At 42.9% G+C, this 20,351-nt stretch overlaps 2 protein-coding genes across 2 annotated transcripts; both read left to right on the top strand.

Moving 5' to 3' along the window:
* Nucleotides 1-2,642: 2,642 nt before the first annotated feature.
* spra (sepiapterin reductase a) lies at nt 2,643-6,473 on the top strand. Its single transcript, XM_037118349.1, has 3 exons — nt 2,643-3,072; nt 4,095-4,385; nt 5,749-6,473. The coding sequence occupies exons 1-3, from the start codon at nt 2,745-2,747 to the stop codon at nt 5,937-5,939; spliced, it is 810 nt and encodes a 269-aa protein (XP_036974244.1). The 5' UTR covers nt 2,643-2,744; the 3' UTR covers nt 5,940-6,473.
* Nucleotides 6,474-8,642: 2,169 nt separating this feature from the next.
* On the top strand, nt 8,643-20,023 carry smyd1a (SET and MYND domain containing 1a). Its single transcript, XM_037117440.1, has 10 exons — nt 8,643-8,779; nt 11,532-11,708; nt 12,401-12,614; nt 12,785-12,915; nt 13,820-13,858; nt 18,418-18,604; nt 18,732-18,824; nt 18,921-19,084; nt 19,437-19,605; nt 19,707-20,023. The coding sequence occupies exons 1-10, from the start codon at nt 8,643-8,645 to the stop codon at nt 19,797-19,799; spliced, it is 1,404 nt and encodes a 467-aa protein (XP_036973335.1). The 3' UTR covers nt 19,800-20,023.
* Nucleotides 20,024-20,351: the final 328 nt, after the last annotated feature.

Genomic DNA, 20,351 nt, shown 5'->3' with positions numbered 1-20,351 from the left:
GCTGATTTTTTTTTTTTTTTTACCAACATTACTAATTCACTGTAGACATGAGACAAGTAAATATGTCCGGTTATTTGTACATGTTAAAGCCTCTGACTTCACTACGAAGGTTGAAAACAGATTTCCGAGTATTGAGCGAAATTCAACAACTTTTTGTGAGAACAGTTGTCTTAGCTCTTGTTTATTATATCTTCAGTGAAATAAACAGAAAAAAAAAAACATTTCTGGCCTGTCTCTCTTTTGTTGAAAAGTCAGGGGATGTTTCAGTCAATTCAATAAACTGTATTTTCTAATTGTTCTCATACAGTATGCAGATCTGTTTTTGTCCTTATCACTTTTATTTGAAAATAACATAACTGTCCAATAAAATAGTTATACACCCCAGTATATAAAGTATACCAGAATAAAGTGACACTGTTCTCCCTCCTTTAGCAACTAGTGTCAGGGGAAGTTCAAAAGACTAGCAGTGTGTCCTAGTATCATGATTATCTGATGGATCTACTTCCTCTGTGTCACGAAGCTCCATTGTTGTCCACAATCTATGAAAAACACATCATTAAGAGCACACTGTTGCACTGACGGCAATATTCCTTCATTACCATGAACAAATACTATAGTTCAGTTCGAGTCTGTCCCACAAACACCATCCTTAACTGATTAACAGTCCTAAATTGATTCAGTAGTCAAGATCAATTTAAATGCGCAGTATAAGATTGTGTAACTCAATTCATGTTGTAATTTCCTAAATCAAAAGCCACACACACACACACACACACAGACAAAAGGGCTTGGTCCTCCTCGTGGATGGACTGGAAAACCATGACAATAGACCCGAGGATGATAAGGTCCATGGCTGGTCGAGTCACGCTGGAGCAGGGAAGGCGGACTCAGATGCATGAGATGGCAAGCAGGGAGCTCAGCTCATGAGACTTGAATCAAGGTAGTACAAGGAGCATCATGGAAACAGTACAGCACGATCACATGAACACAACAAATGACTAGACAGTAATGGAACAAAAGACTGGACTTGAATCCAAACTATAATAACGAGGGGATGAGAAGCTGAGAAACTCAGGTGAGAGTTAGGTGAAAGAAAAAAAACCCACTTGAACCAGGGAAGGAGCTGACAGGCTGCAAACACACTAGCTTGCAGCACAATTAGAATCAAGGTTCAATGTAGCAGTTTAATGACTTCAGAGAAGATTAATGCCTATATAAAAAAAAAAAAACCAGAAATGTGCTAATCAGCCCGAGACAGTCCAGGGAAGAACAGAAATGTAAATAATTGACAAATAATTGAATCTCCTGACTGATAATGAAGCGAAAACATACAGGCAAACAAAAAGGGCTTCTCTCTCCGAATAACTGCTCCACCATCTATTTACAGGTGGAGATTTAGGTAAACTGCTCAGGCCCGGTTGCGGCCGGAGCAGTGCGAGTACAGGCCAGCGGGGGACTGGTGAGACGGGACAATCATGCTTTGGCACAATACAGAGCAACTGGGCCCAGTGTGAGTGTGCCCTGAAGAGTGGAAGAGAAGGGAGGAGGAGGGTCATGTGTTGGGGTTTAAGAAGGCTGTTGTCATCTCTCTGGTCCAGTCCAAAGGGAGCAAACACCTCAAGGTGACCCATCAAGAGACTCAGCCTGTTTCCACTTTAGTTCAAACTCACCAGTAGTACACACACACTCACTGAGGTCAAGAGAGGGAGATCAGCAGCAACCCTTATGACCAGGGTCATAATAATATTTTCTGGATTTTTCAGTGAGGGCGGTGGAAGAAATGTATTTATTCTTAATTGGACTATTGGACTATTTCTGTGGAAAAACCATATGAGACGCTATTATTAAAAGCAATCTGTTTTTACTTGTTACAGAACATGTCTAGAGGGCATCTGGTATTTAACCCATTTGTGTCCCCAAACTATATTTGGTGTGATGAGTAAAATAAATGCCACACATTTGCTTGATTGGTCTTGGCGTGAGACACAATTTGGGCCATTCTCTAACAGTGAAATATTTTTTAGATTGTCAGTGGTTAGAATTATTTTCAAAAATAAAAAAGGGGAAAAAAAATGAAGATATTGTGTTGAATAAATGTCTGTATTTCTTTACTCTGCATGCGTGTGCTTATCGTTGAAATTTGACCCCCTGAGTTCATAGATATCAAATACTTGATTGTTCTTGTAGTTTCTGAGGTACCATAAAGAAACTACCTTCTTTTTTTTTCTTTTTTTTTTTTTTTGGTTGAGGTAGAGAGCTGCTGAACTCTGAAGAGTTTTAGACTCGGTGTGATGAATCGGATCTCTTTAATACACGCAGCATGGAGCGAGGACCCACAGCGCTCCAAATGTGTCTGACTTCCATGCAACAGAACAGTGGTTGCATACATTTATGACAGCTGTTAATCACTCCTCCCCAGAACAATGACCCCATGATGTTCGTTGATTTAATGGATAAGTAAATGTGATCCTAACACCTCGGGCAAAGACAACTGCCCCTCATATGACTTCCTGACCTGCTCTAATACTAACAAACAACCAGACCTCAGGTGGAGGGGAATCTTCCCTTTCCACAGCATGTAATTGAGTGTGTATCCGAGAGATGGCGACAAGGCAACAAATGGATTCACACCGCTTGTTAATGTGTGACGAAGAAGAAGAAGAAAAAGGAGGCGGTGGAGGATGAGGAGAGTGCACGGTGAGACAGCCACTGGTTGAACAGCTGTATTGAGTCTCACGCAGACCATGTCCTCCACTGAGCGGACGCGCACAGACCTGGGCCGGGCGCTCTGTATCATCACCGGGGCCTCCAGAGGCCTTGGCCGGACCGTAGCCAGGGAGATGTCTCGGCTGGTGAAGCCCGGCTCGGCGCTCGTCCTGGCGGCCCGCTCCGCTGACGATCTGCGGGCTCTGAAGGTGGAGCTGGCCGAGTCGGAGGCGGGCAGAGCCGGCCTGGTGGTCGAGTGCGTGGTGGCGGATCTGGGTGAGGTGGGAGGGCTGGAGAGTGTTGTTAGAGCATCCGAGGAGGCCTTCAGTGAACACATGGACCACATCATACTGTTCAACAACGCCGGTAAGAGGAGACCTGTAGAGCGCGTCGCTGTGTAGACTACAGCCGGGCTCAGCACTACCCATCCTAACCCCTCACCCTAACACACACACACATGTATGTGTGTATGTATGTAGATATGTATGTGGATATATATAATATATGTGTATATATAATGTATGTGTGTGTATATGTGTATATATGTATACATAGATATATGTATATGTGTGTATATATACATATGTATATGTGTGTGTGTGAGTATATATGTGTGTGTTTTTGCACAATTATTGGTCAGTTGTTAGTGTGCAGAATTATCAGGCAACTAAATGAAAAAGGAAAGGTTTCCCATCTCACTTGTTTATTTTCATCTGGTAAAGTGAGAATAAAAAACAACTCCAAATTTACAGGTATGCATATCTGACATTTAGAGAAACACAAAAAATTTTAAAAAAATCAGTGACTAATATAGCCAGCTTTCTTCTCAGTTACAGTCATAAGCCAGCAGCAGCCACAGTCTCAGTGCTTAAATCCAATAAGCTTTTCCAGTTTTTACAACTTGGGTTGGAAAATATGCTTCATCATGATGATATGGTCAAAATACTGACTTTCCTAATTACAAGCACAAGGCCTAATTGTGCACACAGTGTATGTGACCTTCATCAGCAGAAGAGGTCTCATCAGAGAGAAGAATCTCTAAATTTCTGTGTAAATATTTTAGACATACTGTATTTCATGCCTGTCTTGAGGTCAGATTTTGCCTCATCCAGGTTGGTTTGATTTTAGTATCATATCATATTGCATATTAACAGTACTATAAAGTTCTTCTGCCTGTGGCCCAGCATTAAGTTTCAGTTTGGGCATCCTGTTCTGTGGTAATATTCAGATTTGCTCTGCTTATTTGCACAGGTACCTGCCTCATCATTCATCATGGTCAAGCTCTCTTTTAACCCTCTTTAACTGTTATTTGTGCAACACTAGTTGATTGCGACGTTGGAGTCAGAGGCTGGAGGCACACTGTAACCCTTCTCTCCCTCTCACCCCAGGCTCCTTGGGTGACGTGTCCCGCAACACCCAAAGCTTCACCGACATGGCCGAGGTGGACTCCTACTTGTCTTTTAATGTCAGCTCCTCCCTGTGCCTCACTGCCAGAGTCCTGCAGGCTTTCCCTCAGCGTCCAGGTGTAAGGCGGACTGTGGTCAACATCAGCTCGCTGTGCGCCCTGCAGCCGTCCCGCTCCTGGGTGCTGTACTGCACTGGCAAGGCTGCCAGAGACATGATGTTCAAAGTCCTGGCAGAGGAGGAGCCGGACCTGCGGGTGCTCAGCTACGCTCCAGGTGAGGACGTTTAGATTTAATTAACAATTATTAAAGATTGATCAAATATTTTAAAAAATGAATACATAAAAAAACATCAAAGTAAAAACCCATTTGTCATGTTTATATCATCATATCTATTTGGACAGTGAGGGAGTATTAACAGTTTGCTGGTCAACAAAAAGGGCAGTGCCTGGCTGTCAGCCAACAGCCAATCACATGATGAACTTACATAGATATATTATAGAGCTATTAGTGTTGAAACATTGTAATATATGTATTTTTTCTTCTTCCTGTTTTTTCTACTGATTATCTCACTTTTAATTATTTTCATTATTATTATTTTTATTATTATTATCATCTCAGTGATGATGTTTTTTTTTTTTATTTTCTTGCCCCCTTTCTCTTTATACCTCCACTGACGTAATAGAAATTATAACTTATTATAATTGTTATATTTCAATGAGCAAAGCAAGTTCATTTGCACAGCACAGTTCTTACACAAGGCAACTCAAGACGTAACAAACTGCATTTAAAGTACATTAAAAACAAATAGGGAGCCATCCAGAAACAAAACATTAAAACCAGTTCAGACACAGGAAACTAGGGTGAAAAAGAATAGGTTTAAAAGAGACAAGACTAAAGAATAGAAGCTACAGTGCAGATCACAATCCTTGAAATGGCTTCATGAAAAGGCAGTGACAACCAGAAAGTCTTCAGCCTTCATTAAAAAGAGGTGAGAGGTGGACCTGCAGATTTCTGGGAGTTTGTTCCAGATATGTGGCGCAAAATAACTGAATGTTTAGTTTAGTTTTCACTCTAGGGACTGAAGGAGACCTGTACATACCTATGTATATATATATATTTATATACAATTTTTGTTATACTATTTTTTTTCTTTCTTCTTTTCTCCCTCTCTCATTCTCGCTCTCTTTCCCTCTCTTCCCTTTTCTTCTACTCTCTCCACCGCTCAGAAGCCATTCTCCTGACTGCAAACACTAATACATGTCACTGCCACTCATACACATATCCTGACATACTGAAACACACTTAATTCCCATACCGTATACTCCCCCTAGACACTCTCCTCTAACTTGTTTGTTATCATCTGCTTTTTCTGCTGTGCTGTCTTCCTCATTGTTGTGTAAAGTTGTTTTTTTGTGGTTGTTCTGTGCGCACTGGTTTGTTTTATGAACTTCATCACCAATTTAAAAAAGAAAAAAAAGAATTAAATGTACACCTCAAGCAGACAGTAACCAGTAGTAAACACTCCACAGATCATCTGCTCTAAGCAGACAAACGTGTGCATTCTGTCCATTCCAACCATGATCTCTTTGTCTTGTCTCTTGAAAACCATTAATGTCTGTCCTCTGTACTGAACCAGGCCCTCTGGACACCGCAATGCAGACGGAGGCGAGATCCAGAACAGGTGATCCCAGCCTCAGGAAGTCTTACTCTGACATGTTTGCTCAGAGCCAGCTGCTCAGCTGTGAGGCGTCCTGTGCCAAGCTGACGAAGCTGCTGCTTGAAGACAGCTACACCTCAGGAGCTCACGTCGACTTCTATGACCTGTAGATGCAGTCTAGGTGCTCACAGACGTCAGCGCTGGGCCAGATTATTAATGTGTGTGCCTTAATTTTTGATTGAAAGCTTTAAGACCTTTTTACTGTCCTGACCTATTTTCCAGAGATATGCCGAGTCATGTCAAGGAGCACTTGTAATGTCAAAGCTGTACCACTTTAAATTGTTTACTGTATGTTTTACATCATCAGTTGATATTAATATTTTAATACTGATGTTCCTTCTTTTTATTTAATCAATCCTAATCCAGTGTCTGAAGTTAGTTTTAAGGTGCCTGTTACAGTATGTTAATGAGAACACTTGGACTCAAACAGTAATTAATGCTTCTGTAATGCTGAACATAGGCATTTTAATGTGTGAGGGAAAATGTGTTCCTCTTTTGTCTTTCTCACCCAAAATAATTGTTCACACATTCCTCTATGTACGACTTGTATCTTTATAAATGTTGATGAGAAATGAATACTTCAAATCAGACTGTGAACGTGATGTAGTGTATCCCAGAAATACAATTCTGAGGTTATTTTTGTATTTGTTGTGTCTTTTTGCCTTTTAGTACATGCCACTGACTGAAGACATTCTTGCACACAGAAAGATCATAGTATACATAAGAATGATTACACAGAGTTACCACTTTAGAGAAACTTAAAACAGTGCACTGTTTCTGTTTTTATCTGTTTAATGTCAAAAATGTCCCTTGTGTGCATTCAAAATTACACAGTATATACTGTACTTCGTAGCACTTTGCCAGTGCTGGAGCTGAAATTGTAAAAATGTGTCCTGAGAGTGCTCATAGATGAAAAATGTTGACATTTTATGTGTTTAATTAGAAGCCAAAAAGCATTAAACAGCAGACACAGTGAGCATAGTGACAAAATAATTGCTGATGTAGGGCCACGTGCTCTGCACACACACACCTGTTCAACATATCAACATTACATGATGGTAATATGTCAGCGTTGTGATCATAGATTGCTCTGCTGCCCCACACAGCGCCGCTGTTATGTGGGTAAAGGGTGGCAAGTTTCCTGGGGCCAGCAATTATCATGTACATCTTAATATAAGCAACAATAACCACATTTTATTTTATAGATATGTAAGTTTGATGAATTCAAATGTGTAAAAATGACTCAACCTTTGTTCTACATGTTGTTGAGTTGTGTTCTTAGATCATTCCAGCTGTTTCCTACAGTGTTGAAACCAGAGAAATCCATGTGTTTCCTCAAGGTGACGGTGCGTTTCATTTGTTCTCCTGTCATAACTTCCAGGAGAGTTTTTTTTTTTTTTTTCAACAAATTTGACCTTATGAACATGTGTGCCTGAGTCATGGAAGTAGAATTACATCAGCAGTGATTGTTTAATGGTGTGTCCAGTAACAGTATAATGAGTTTGACAGTGGGATTATGTGTTTGTTCGAACCGAGGTTGCTGCACATTAGCCTGAAACTAACGAGCAATGGCACACGCTGAGGGTATTATCCATACACTCTCAGTGTGGGTCAATTCTGTGTGTTAGAAATGAGTTCAACTTCTTAGTGAAGTCAGTAGTCAGCAGAGAGTCTCTCTTCTTTTCCCCCTCTTTCCTCCTCTCTGTAACGTTGCCTTCATGACAAAAGTACATTAACCTGCCAGCTCCAGTCAGCAGTCAGCATTACAGAACATACACACCACACCTCCAGGGATCACTGCTGCAGTCAGGCTGATAAACAGATAAATCCACTTTTTAATCCCAAAAGTTAAAAAGTCATCTCTGAGCTCTCCTCCTGTCTGTGAACGGCCTCAGATCAGATGAGAATCTGATGTGACTCTGGGTGTTTATTCCTCCAGAGCATCCGGCCTCCACACCAGTCTCCTATCTCCAGAGTGGCAACATTTGACATTGTGCATTCAGACCAAAACACTTACTTGCTTACTAAAACGATTAAAAAAATAAAAAAAAATGTCTTGCCTGTTTCATAGTGAAAACACCTCCTGAAATAATGTCTCGACCAACTTTCTTTAGTCAGCTCAGAATGTTCCTTCCAGCCAGGCTGAATGATACTAGCCAAGAGGTAGCTAGTGTCGGTGAAGGAGCCAAACACTACCTGTGTGAGAGAGGATGGTGTGGATAATATAAAGTCTGTGTGCATGTGCTACAGTTGTATGAGTGAAGCAGATCTGGAGAGGGCCCCCTCACCGGACCTATTCAGACAGAATCATTTAAAGATTGCTTTTAAGGCTTGCTGGCTGGGGGAAAGTGACAGGCTATGAGCACTTTGATTACGTGTATATAAAAAAAAAAAAAAAAAAAAAAAAACATCCAGCAGAAGGGCTGCCACTAAATCTGAGCAGCTCCGTTTCCTGTCATGTGCCTCTGACAGACGGCCACAGCTGCCCCAGACCAAAATACCACAGGAGGAACCAACCCAAACAAGGGGACTGCACCCACCGCGACACCCAGAGACTACCTCTGCCTCCACTGCCTGCCCTGCTCTCCCCAGCCCCTCTAGGTGGTACAACCCCTAGAGGGGGCGAATTTATTTTTGGCTGCAGCAGGGGTCGGGCTCAGCAGAGAGGGGGCGAGTGCTCCTGAATGTGAGTGAGAATTTGATGAGGAGTGTGCACTCCCTGCCACTTGTTCAGTCCCTTATCCCTCGGCCCGTCCCGCCCTCAGCCACTCTCTCCTTCGTCTCTGTCTCCTGTGTTTTGTTTGGCCAGTACAATGACTGTGGGGAACATGGAGAGTGTTGAGCTGTTTGATGCAGGGAAGAAAGGTCGCGGCCTGAGGGCCACCAGAGAGCTCAACACCGGGGAAGTGGTCTTCGCTGAGCCCAGTTTCGCCGCGGTGGTCTTCGACAGGTACGGGGGCCTCCTGGTTGTGTTTCTTTAGCTGCACAGGTGAGAGGACTGATCTCTTGTCACTGAGCATGTCTTTGCAGACGTGGCTGACACACTGCAGGTGTGTTGTGGACGGCAGGTCAGGCCTCCTCAACCTTCTCGGACTGTGACCTCATTTCTAGGTGCCCAGTTTCTCATGACAGCAGCAGTGAGAAAGCTGTCAAGGTGTTATGTGAACTTGAGCATGACGTACTTTTGGATTCGGTTTGCGGGAGTAAAGACGGCTCAACCAAAAGGATTATGACACCTTTCAAATTAATCTATTGAACTAATCAGTGCAAGAGAGTCCAGGGAGCTCACATGGGGTCTGAAGCAGAGGGGTGGAAATCTCAGCGGTGGTGCAGAGAAATTATATTTGTGTCTCTCTACAAGCAGTAAAATCACATCTGTTGAGCCTGTGTGTGCTTTAAGACATTGGTCATACACTTGCTTTTAGACATTGTTTATATTTGTCAAGTACCATGTTGTCACAACTGCTAAAATGTAACCCGTATATCACCTTTCAGCAACAGAAAAAAGCCAGTTTAGTGGCAGTTTGCTCCAGATACAGGGACAGCTGGCAGATCTGAGAGGCCTGGAAAGTTCATTATGTAGCAGCAGATAAGAAATGTCCTAAGCCATTCAGTGGTTTATAAGCCGACAGTGGTCCATGTGAGGACTAGCAGCCGCTCGTTGCATTTTTTTCTCATGTGTAACCTCTCACCTAGACTACCGTCCTATGGGTCATTCCACGCCAACTCACCCAGGATTCAGACCTTTGTCCAGTTCACGTCATGGATCTCTCAAAAAGATCCAAGTTATACCGGTACTTAAATCACGGTACCTTTCAAAGTCCTGTAGCTGTACTTTGTTAGCTATGATTTTTTAAACTTTTTGTGGTATGTGTTTTCAAAACTTCATCAGTCACTTTGTTTTCACTGGACTGGATTGCAGTGTGTCCTGAACACTGTACATCGAACGTTGAAGATGTTCACAGTAATCAGATTAATAACAATATATAATGTTTTGCCCAAAAGAAGCATCTGTCATTTTAAAAAATGTGAATCTGCTTTCATACTTCAATTGATGCGAAGCTACATTAAGTGGTTTTATTTCATAGGTACACACTTACACTGGGGCAGCACGGTGGTGCAGTGGTTAGCACTGTTGCCTGGGCCGGGACTCTCTGTGTAGAGCCTGCACGTTCTCCCCATGTCTGCGTGGTTTCTCTCCGGCTGGTACTCCGGCTTCCTCCCACAATCCAAAGACACGCAAAAAGTGAGGTTAATCGGCTTCTCTAAATTGTCTGTAGGTGCGAATGTGAGTGTGAATGTTGTTGTTATATACATATGTCAGCCCTGTGATGAACTGGCGACTTATCCAGGGTGTACCCCGCCATCGGCCACTGTCAGCTGGGGTCGGCTCCAGCCCCGCTGTGACCCTGAAAAGAATAAGTAGTTTCAGATAATGGATGGACGGATATTTCTACTGTTGACTTCAAGGTCCAGTGTTTTGCAAGGTCTCGTAAAAAAAAATCTACACATGCAGAGCACACAGTAATCTGTATTTCTGTGAACAGTTGTGTGGATATTAAAGCTGAGTGCAGCCTTGTTTGTCTATGTGCTAGAATGCCAGATTCAGATCTGGTAACGTAGTGTTTGAGCCTTATAAGAGCTAGTAGCTGCAGGATGTTGGCTCACTACGGCTTTCCAACATAGCAGGCACGCACCGAGATGATCTGCCTAATGTAAGACAGGAGCTGTCCAAAACTACAGCCAGAGCAGAGCTGTGGGCGTGTGTGTGTGTGTGTGTGTGTGTATGAGAGAGAGAGAGAGACAGAGACAGAGAGCGAGACAGAGAGAAGCTGCACAGAGCCTCACTGCGTTTCAACAACCATCAAAAGCATTAACAAGTCTGCCCAGTGTCTGCTCAGGCAGAGGGTCTCTGCTGAAGAAACACACACAGACGCACACTGCTGTCAGCTGTGTGTTCCCTCACACACTGCACGTCTGCAATGAGCATCCAAACAGCAGAGAAATGAGGAGAGAAGAATGTAATCATAAAAACAAATTTGGAATTACGATTTATATTTGTTTAAAAAAAAAAAACATTCAGAGCAATATGAGAGACAAAAGCGCGCCCTTATATCTCGCAGTGTTAAGGTGAGAAAACATTTAGGCTCCATCTGTTCTGGGCTGACACCTCATCTGTTTTTGTGTAATCCTGCTGACAAACCAACCAACCAACAGACCAGCAGACACAGGTAAAAACATGATCTCCTCGGTGGAGGTAACAATGAAAAATATCTAAAAGAGAAACAACGTTAACAATGAAAGTTTTTAGAGTATAATTTTTTCACACATTTGGGGAAAAAAAGTTTCCAGTCTCTCAGGTCGTTTTTGAGGCTGTTTGTGTTGTTTCATTGTACTGCATGGCGTTATAAAGCCTTCCTGCCAAACCAAACCAGCCAAAGTAGGCAGGTTTGGGTTTGATTACTAATCACAAGGATACCGATGGTTTCCATCAGACTGTGAAATCCAAAGGGTTGGATGCACAGCAGAGATGAGTGTTTTGCTCAGAGCAAGCTGAACTGACTGTAGGTCTTTTTGCCTCTTCATTGTCTTCAGTTGTCTATCTTTAAAATCTCACCCTGCACTCTTTTGAGACATTGCTACAACTTGTTTGTGGCGCAGCAGTGATGTTCCCCTGTTCTGTTTGTGTGATTCCTTCTCAGTTTGGCCACCCAGGTGTGCCACAGCTGTTTCCGGCACCAGGCCAATCTGCACCGCTGTGCCCAGTGCAAGTTTGCTCACTACTGCGACCGCACCTGCCAGACTGCATGCTGGGACGAACACAAGCAGGAGTGCGGAGCCATCAAGAAGCTCGGCAGGGCCCCCAGTGAGAACGTTCGGTAAGGAAACACCGAGTCCTCCCTGCATTGACCTGAGAGGAAGCTGCAGGAGATAAATCAAGGGAAAGTGGTATGAAACTGTACCCAGACCTCACAACCAGTCGCTCTGTGGTGAACATATTAATGTGAGGTTCTGTTTTGTAGAACAAAGTGACCTCCTGACATTTCCTCTCGGACGACTATCACGGCAAAGTGATTCTGTAAATAATCAAAATTATTAAACTATTGTTTTTTAAATTATTAAAAACGTGTTTTTGATTTATGGGCAAACTGCCCCTTTAACAATTGTATTGATTTATAGAACCAGTCTATCCCCTAGAGACTTTGCCATGATGGTTGTCAGAAGTGTCAAGAGGTCGCAAAACAGGACTTCCAGGATGATGATGTTGGTCTGTGATGATTTGATGTGATGATTTTGAAGGTATTTATGAGGCATTTATCATCATACTGTTCTTCTGTTTATCATGTGCGGCATCTTATCGGGCATATTGTCTTGCTGGACAGCTTGAGTGTCATTTCAACAAGACACAGTTGGAGTCTTAATTGGATCAATAAATCAGTGATCCAACAGGATCTGTTGTCAGATGATGACAAGATTTTGATTTTGACAACCAACGACTGTGTCTGTGTGGTAAGTCTGGGACTCTGAGGTGACTCTTACAGTATCAGTGATTTCGCTCTCTCCTGCCCAGTCTGGCTGCTCGAGTGCTGTGGCGTATACACAAGGACACCGGCATCGCGTCCGACAGTCAGCTGGTGTCGGTGGACCAGCTCGAGGACCACATGGCCGACCTGGCTGAAGAAGACCTCAAGAAGCTCAAGAGCGACTTGCACACGTTCCAGGGATACTGGTCGTATGGGAGAAAGCAGCACCCTGCTGAATACATCTCACGCATCTTTGGCATTGTAAGAAGGAGTGTCTCATTATGCATCATCACTCGACCAGTGCCTCATGAGCTCTGAACTGCAATATGAAAGACATCCTCAGAAATAAACCATGGTACTTTGTATATCCCATACTCCCTCCTTCCCTTCCTCACCCCTGTGTCTGTCTATCTGTCTGTCTGTCTGTGCAGATCAAGTGTAATGGATTCACCCTGAGTGACCAGAGAGGCCTGCAGGCTGTTGGTGTGGGTCTATTCCCCAACCTGTGTCTGGTCAACCACGACTGTTGGCCCAACTGCACCGTCATCCTCAACCATGGCAAGTACGTATCTGAGGCAATGGTGTAACCGCAGTGTGTACCAGAGTGTGCCTGTGCCACCCAAAGAGGCAGCTGGCACGAGAGTTGGGGCTATTGTGCTTTAATCAGTATATATGTTCATTTTAAATACAATCAAAATGATAACATGATCATATACAGCCTGTTTGTAAAAGTTGATACATGTGCACATAGGCATTGACCTGCGTCCCCAGCGAGCATCATGGGAGATTAACATTAGCAGTGTAGTAAACAATGCAAATGCTAGCAGCTAATGCCAGAAAACGCAAATTTGTCAAAATGAGACAGTGCTCGCTGTTTAATTTCTTCAAAAAACCTTGCATTAATGACCAGCGGGACACGAGGCCAGCAACAGGTCAGGAGGACGTTTCTCCATCATCGTCCCCGTCAATAAGTAGGACTCCTTCAGCACAGATGGCTGCGTCTGTAGAGACTGAACTACGGGATGCAGAGATGGCATAGATGTCTAAAAATCCATATATATCAATGTCAGCTGCAGCTGGAAATAACTGATCTGTGGTTCACACTGACAAAAAGACGTGACATTCTGTGAACTGGCAGTTTTATTAAATGCCCAAAGACCCAGAAACCACCAGTCCTCCTGTGCTGGAATCACGCTGCCTGGCCCCGGGCGTTGTGTCAGTCTGTCTGTGGTAACTTAACTGAACACTGCTGAATATATATTGTGAAATCACAACATCAAGTACTGTCATACAAATAAATTGTGACTGATTTTGTGGAACTTAGAGCTTTATTTTAAAGTCCCTCTCTAGTCACGTCAACTTCCCAGTATGTCTTAATGTAGAGGGGACTTTTTTAACAGAAGGCAAATGTAACATACATCTTAATGTTTAAATTAACTGACGATGATTGTTCCTTTCTTTTGCAGCCAGTCAGCTGTGAGTTCCACCCTCCACTCTCAGAGGAGGTATGTATCACTGGTGTTCACCCCTCAGCCTCTGTCATGAGGTGTCACTGTAAATTGGCTTCCTGACACAGACACATAGACCAATCCCAACCCTCACCTAAACACAACACAAAGCCACAGACTGCTTTAACATGCATAATGATATAGTGTGATGATATATGTCCCTGATGAATAAAAAATAAACCAAGGTATTCCACTGAGAAATGAATGGGTCAGTATGAGATGTGCAGTGGCTCCCAAACTTTTTCTGCAGGGTATTGTCTGACAGTGGATCAGCCTTTAGTTTGCTGGCTGTTGCTTCATCAATCATAGTTGAAACCAAATCAATAGCGGAAGATAATAATTGATTCCTCCACTATTGTGTGCAGCTTTTCACACTGAGCAGCTCTGTACACGACTTTGTAGGAGGCGAGTTGATCATCTGAAGGCACAGACGCTGCTTTAGTAAAGCAACTCTGCTGTGCACGACAGTTGAGTAGTTTTTTTCTGAAGAAATCAGCGGGCTTCTCTTTGTGCTCGGGATGTCAAGTCTTAACTTGTTCGGCTTTATACTGTCAGAAGCTATTATTTTGAGACACACAACACACTGTGGTCTCTCGTCATTACCCACTGTTGTACTTTTGAAGCTGACATTCATCCATCCATTGTCTATAACCGCTTCATCCCTTTTATGGGGTCGCGGAGGTTTTTGCTGGAGCCAGTCCCAGCTGTCTCTGGGCGAGGCCGGGGCGAGGGCAGGGTACTCCCTGGACAAGTCGCCTGCTCATCGCAGGGCCTTCACTGATGGCAGAGGCTGCCATGCAAGGTGCCAGCTGCACATCAGGAGCAATTTGGGGTTCAGTATCTTGCTCAAGGATACTTCGACATGCAGCTCAGCTCGGAGCTGGGATTTAAACCAGTAACCTTCCGATCACTAGCTGACCAGGTCTTCCTCTACCCACTGAGCTACAGCTGCCCCCAGGGCGAGATATGCCTTGTCATATTTTCTTGTCTTTGTTTTGGTAGTCGTGACATTTGGTGTAGATTCATCTTCTGCTTTAAGTTTACAGTTGGCAGTCCTTTCACAAACTTGTCCATGATTTGCTAGCTAGCAATGCAGAAGAACGATGCATCATTTATATTTAGCCTCGCCCAATTTGAATACCACTGAGTTAGCATATGAATTACGGCTGTATTCTGACATTTTGGAAAGCACACTTTCTAGCCCAGAGTGAGCTGAGAAGATTGGTGCCACTCAGGTTTCTAAGCTCAATATTAAGGACGAGAGCAGAAGGTTAGCTTAGCTTAACATAAAGACTGTGTAGTTTCTGGGCTGTCTTCCTCAAAAGTGTCAGCATGTAGTATGTTGATAAAAGAATTCTGCGGAGGCAGGGCTGGGTGGAATGATAGAGCAGTCTTTATTGAGACAAACTTCGGTTAGCCGAGCGTCCGAGCAGAGTGTGGCCCCACATCTGATGTTCTCCAAACAGGGCAAAGTAATGCCAAACGTTTTTGCCCTCTTGCCCTATCAGAACTCCTACGCCTTCGATCTTAGGAATTCTACCAAATGCCACCCCTCTCCTTCTCTTCCTGTGCGAGGGTTTTTAGAGTCCCTTTCTAGCACACACTCACTTCTCCTAATTGGTCACTTTGGTAAATTATCCAATGGACTAAAAGAGGAGTTGACCTGTCTCCCTCGTAAACTCATCTAACTTGGCTGCATTCAACCTCATGTCTTGTCCCCAAAATGACCCAAGTGGGTTTCCTGCTCTTTCTACGGGTACAAACACAAACATTTGAGCATCTCCCACCATCTGGCGTGGGGGTCAATCTTAGGTTTACTGCTTTATCCTGGTCTGCCACCTGATAACCTTTGGCACTTACACAGTTACCACTCTGACCCCTGGAGCTGTAAATCCACTCTATTTGTATTCTTAACTCACATGAGGAGAAACAATTAGTAACCCAAAATGTGTAGAAAACACACAGATACTACAACTGGAAGCAGGGGAAACACCTTGCTCGTCTCTTCGCAAATTCAACTAGCACCTCGAAAGTTCAGTAATTGTGTGTTACATCTTATTTGTTTATTTTGCAGCAAAAACTTATGTGCAAAAGGGGAAATTATGATTATTTTGTTGTTGTTATGATGATGATAACAATAATAATAATAATAATAATAATAATAATAATAATAATAATAATAATAATAATAATAATAATAATAATAATAATAATAATAATAATAATAATAATTCCTGGAATCTTGTCAGCTGCTGATTCCAGCTCCATACTTATCAAACAGACGCATATCAGTGTTCTCACCTGACTCTGCAGGAAAGTTGAATGGCTCATTTCACAATTTAATGATCCATATAATTAAGTGAATATTTGGTAATCATACTTAGTATGTAAACCATTGCAGTACAAGATATGACCGCTGATATTATATACAGTTGTGGTCAAAAGTTTCCATCCACTCATAAATAATGTAAAGCAGTCTTCAGCTCCAATGATTTCTACAGCTCTCAGTTTTCTGGGATGGAATGGGTGGAACACAAACTACTTTGTCACAAAAACACTCATTAAGTTTGGTTAAAAAACTGATTTATTATATGTCCTCTGAAAAAATGTGACCAAATCTGCTGGATCAAAAATATACATGCAGCAACTTGAACAATCAGTTTTGGTGATTATAGAAAGTTGTGTGAATCAAATGTTCCTTGTAGCATGGCCTCTTAACTTCTTCTGAATGATTCTGATTGTGAAGCTGAACAGCTCGTGACTTTTCTCGGCCCATTTATAAAAGGCTTGTTTGATACATCCATTCGACTCAGCACGAACACTACAACGGGAAAGCCTAAGGAGCTCAGCATTGATCTGCACGAGCTAATTTTTGATTTGAGCAAAGTCACTTGGAGCCATTTCAAAGCAGTTACAGGTCCCAAGATCAACTGTACAAACAACTGTTTGTTAGTATGAAGTTCATGGCACAGTTGTTTCATCACCACGATCAGGAAGAAACTATCACCTGCTGCTGAGAGGAAACTGGTCAGGAGGGTCAAAAGCCAACCAAAAACCATCAAAAAGCAAGTTTGCAATGAATTAGAAGCTGCTGGAAGACAGGTGTCAGAGTCCACACTCAGGTGTGTTTTACATCAACATGAGCTGCTGATCACATGGACAAAGAAAAACCTTCTGGAGGAAAAATTCTAGTCACATGAAACAAACACTGAGATGTTTGGCCACAATGAGCAGCAGTATGTTAGGAGGAGAGAAGTGAAGCCTTTAACCTCAAGAACACCACACATACTGTCGAGCATGCAGCTGCTAGTATTATGCTGTGGGGCTGTTTTGCTGCCAGTGGATCTGCTGCTCTAAAAAAAGTAAATGGAATAACAAAGAAGGAGGATTGTCTCCAAATTCTTCAGGAAAACCTCAAATCATCAGCAGAAGATTGTGTCTTGGGTACAATGATCCCAAACACACATCAAAAGTGCTAAAGGAACGTCTCAATCAGGTTAGAATTGAGCTTTTGGAATGGCCTTCATAAAGTCCTGACTTGAGACACATCATGACCATGTGGACTGTGCTGAAGAAACAAGGCTGTGCCAGGAAGCCAACATATTCAGTTGAACTTCATCGATTCTGTCAAGAGGAGTGTTTAAAAATTCAGCCAGAGGACTTCCAGGCGCCTAGGGTGAAAATGGAGCCATTTAAGCAAATATTTGAATTATTGTATGTATATTTTTGATACAGCTGATTTTGCCTGAATAAATTCATTACTGAACCAAACTTCCTGAACATTTTTTGTGACAAAGTAGTTTGTACTCATTTCATCACAGAAAACTGAGAGCCGTAGAAATCACTGGAACTGAATCCTGCCATGATATACATGTTCGTTACAATATGTGTGAATCAAAGTCTGATATATCTTCCTTCTCTGAGTGACAGAGCTCCATTGTTGTCCAAGAATGATCAAATACGAATCAGTGAGCCACACTGTTACACTGGCTGACATTCTTTATCGTGAGCACACACACACACACTGTGTTGAATTGATCCCACACACACAGTGTCTTGCTGCTGCAAGTGTGTCAATGTGGATTAATCCATTACTGAAAATTGGCCCCAACTAATGTGCTATTTCCTCCTGTTGAGTAATATTTGAGTTAGTTAGTGTCAAGCAGTTTTAGGAAATTACAGCATAAGGAGGTCTACTTGATGTATTTGGTAGACTTCAATACAATCTGACTTCTTCTTGCAATCAGCAGAGTCGCCTCTTGCTCCTCTGTAGTAAGAATGCCAGTTTAAGTTACTTCTGCATTGGCTTCACTTTCCAGACCCAGAAGAAACGTCCACTTATTTTACTGTCTATGTATTTATGTGATGGGATCTTCTTTTCAAATTACAGGAGAGCATCTAAGCCTTTTTTTTTCACAATCATCACAGGGATGACGTGCTTGGTTTTTCAACTGACTTTAATGGTACACGCTGACATGCACAGACACAGTATTGGGATCTGATGCATCCAGATAGTCCCAATCACCCAGATCTGATCCTGTCCTCCTCTGTCTCAGGATCGAGCTGCGAGCTATGGGGACAATCCCGGAGGGAGCAGAGCTGACTGTCAGCTACGTGGACTTCCTCAGCGTGTCTGCTGACCGCCAGAAGAAACTCAAGGAGCATTTCCACTTTGAGTGCACCTGCGAACACTGTAGCCAGCACATTAAGGACGACCTAATGATGGCTGCTGCAGAGGGCAAAGTGAGTGAGAAGACATGGGTCTAGTTTCTACTGATTTAAGATGGGTTTTACATATAATAACAGCCACACAACATAAAGAATAGCTTTGATTTCTGTTAGCTGTTCTGTCATTGTGTCTCCCTCACAGCCATCTGCTGACAAGGTGAAAGAGGTGACAGCCTTCAGCAAAGAGTGCCTGGAGAAGATTGAAACGTCCCGGATTGAGAGGGATTATCCAGAGGTACACTTCCTTCTCTCTCATTGTCTTTTGCTGCCTATGCTTCACCATCTTGTGTCCATTGAGTCTATCCTCCACATTTTATTTCTCATATCACAGGTGGTGAAGTTATGCCGTGAGTGTCTGGAGAAGCAGGAGAACGTCCTGGCTGACACTCACCTGTATAAGCTCCGTGTGCTCAGCATTGCCAGTGAGGTGCTTTCGTACCTGCATCACTTCTCTGAGGCGGCAAACCACGCTCGCAGGATGGTGGAGGGGTACATGTGAGTGTTGACAGAGGGAACGCTGTGAAAGTGGACCAACCATTCAAGACCCTGATCAGAAGTCGCCAAGGGCGTTTATGTTAACAGACTTTTCCAAAATGCCATGTGCAATGTCATTGGTTGGAAATTTCTCTTACGTTAATGTGACGACTCTTGTATTATCACAACACCATCTACCTCTCATCTCTGAGCTGTTCAATACCCCCCCCGACCCCCCCAAAAAATGGACGCAATGGACGCCCACAGCTCATTCACAAAACCAACTATCAATAATACCATCAAATTAAAACCTGGCTGCTAGAAACGCTTTATAGGCCACTGCACACTGTAACTTTCATCTCTCTCTGAACAGGAAGTTATACCACCCCAACAATGCCCAGCTGGGCATGGCCATAATGCGGGCAGGTGTCACCCACTGGCATGCGGGTCAGATAGAGGCGGGTCATGGCATGATCTGCCAGGCCTACCGCATCCTCATGGTCACCCATGGACCCAACCACGCCATCACCAGAGACCTGGAGGTGCGTTATATACAAGTTAACTACCATTTTTTGCTTTTTTAAAATATTGTCTAACGTACCACTTTAAGCACAATACTCTGTTACTGTTTTTAAACCCTCAGACCATGCGCAGGCAGACTGAGATTGAGCTGAAGCTGTTTAAGCAGAATGAGGATGAGTACCTCGCCATGAGGGAGGCTGCTCTGAAGAAATAAAAAGATCACAAGCCTCTCCACTGCATCGATCACCACTGAAGACGATGACGATGAAGCTGATGCTCTGACCCATGTCTAACTGCACTGACCTGAACATATAATGTATGTCCTGTAAAGCACTGCACTCAGCCCCTGTGCTGAGTCTCTGAATATCCAGCTTCACGATACACTGTTGCATGTATCTGTGTGCACAGTATCTACAATAAAAGTGGAGCTACAACATGCATTGTTATCACGTATACTTATATTCAAATAATAAGCACTCCTGACAACTGGGGCTCAAACTAGGAGTGTAATAATACTGAGTCTGTGATCCACCCATCCACCCCTCTCCTCCACCCAAGCAGATTTTATTTGGATTCTTATTCTTCTTATTATTAGTCTGGTATTTATTAAGCAAATGATTGAGTCTTATTGTCCTTGAATTTTATTTCTCTGCATACAAATGTACAGTAGGTTCAGTTCAGAGCTTTCTCCAAACTGCCAGGGTTACAATTTTAAAGAAGAAACATTTCCTCTGTTTTTATATCTATTTCACACGCTGAGTCTGAA

Source organism: Acanthopagrus latus, chromosome 12 (genome assembly GCF_904848185.1).
Source record: "Acanthopagrus latus isolate v.2019 chromosome 12, fAcaLat1.1, whole genome shotgun sequence".
Taxonomy (NCBI): Eukaryota; Metazoa; Chordata; class Actinopteri; order Spariformes; family Sparidae; genus Acanthopagrus; species Acanthopagrus latus.
The sequence above is the reverse complement of the archived record's forward strand: the minus strand, read 5'-3'. Positions and strand labels throughout refer to the sequence as shown.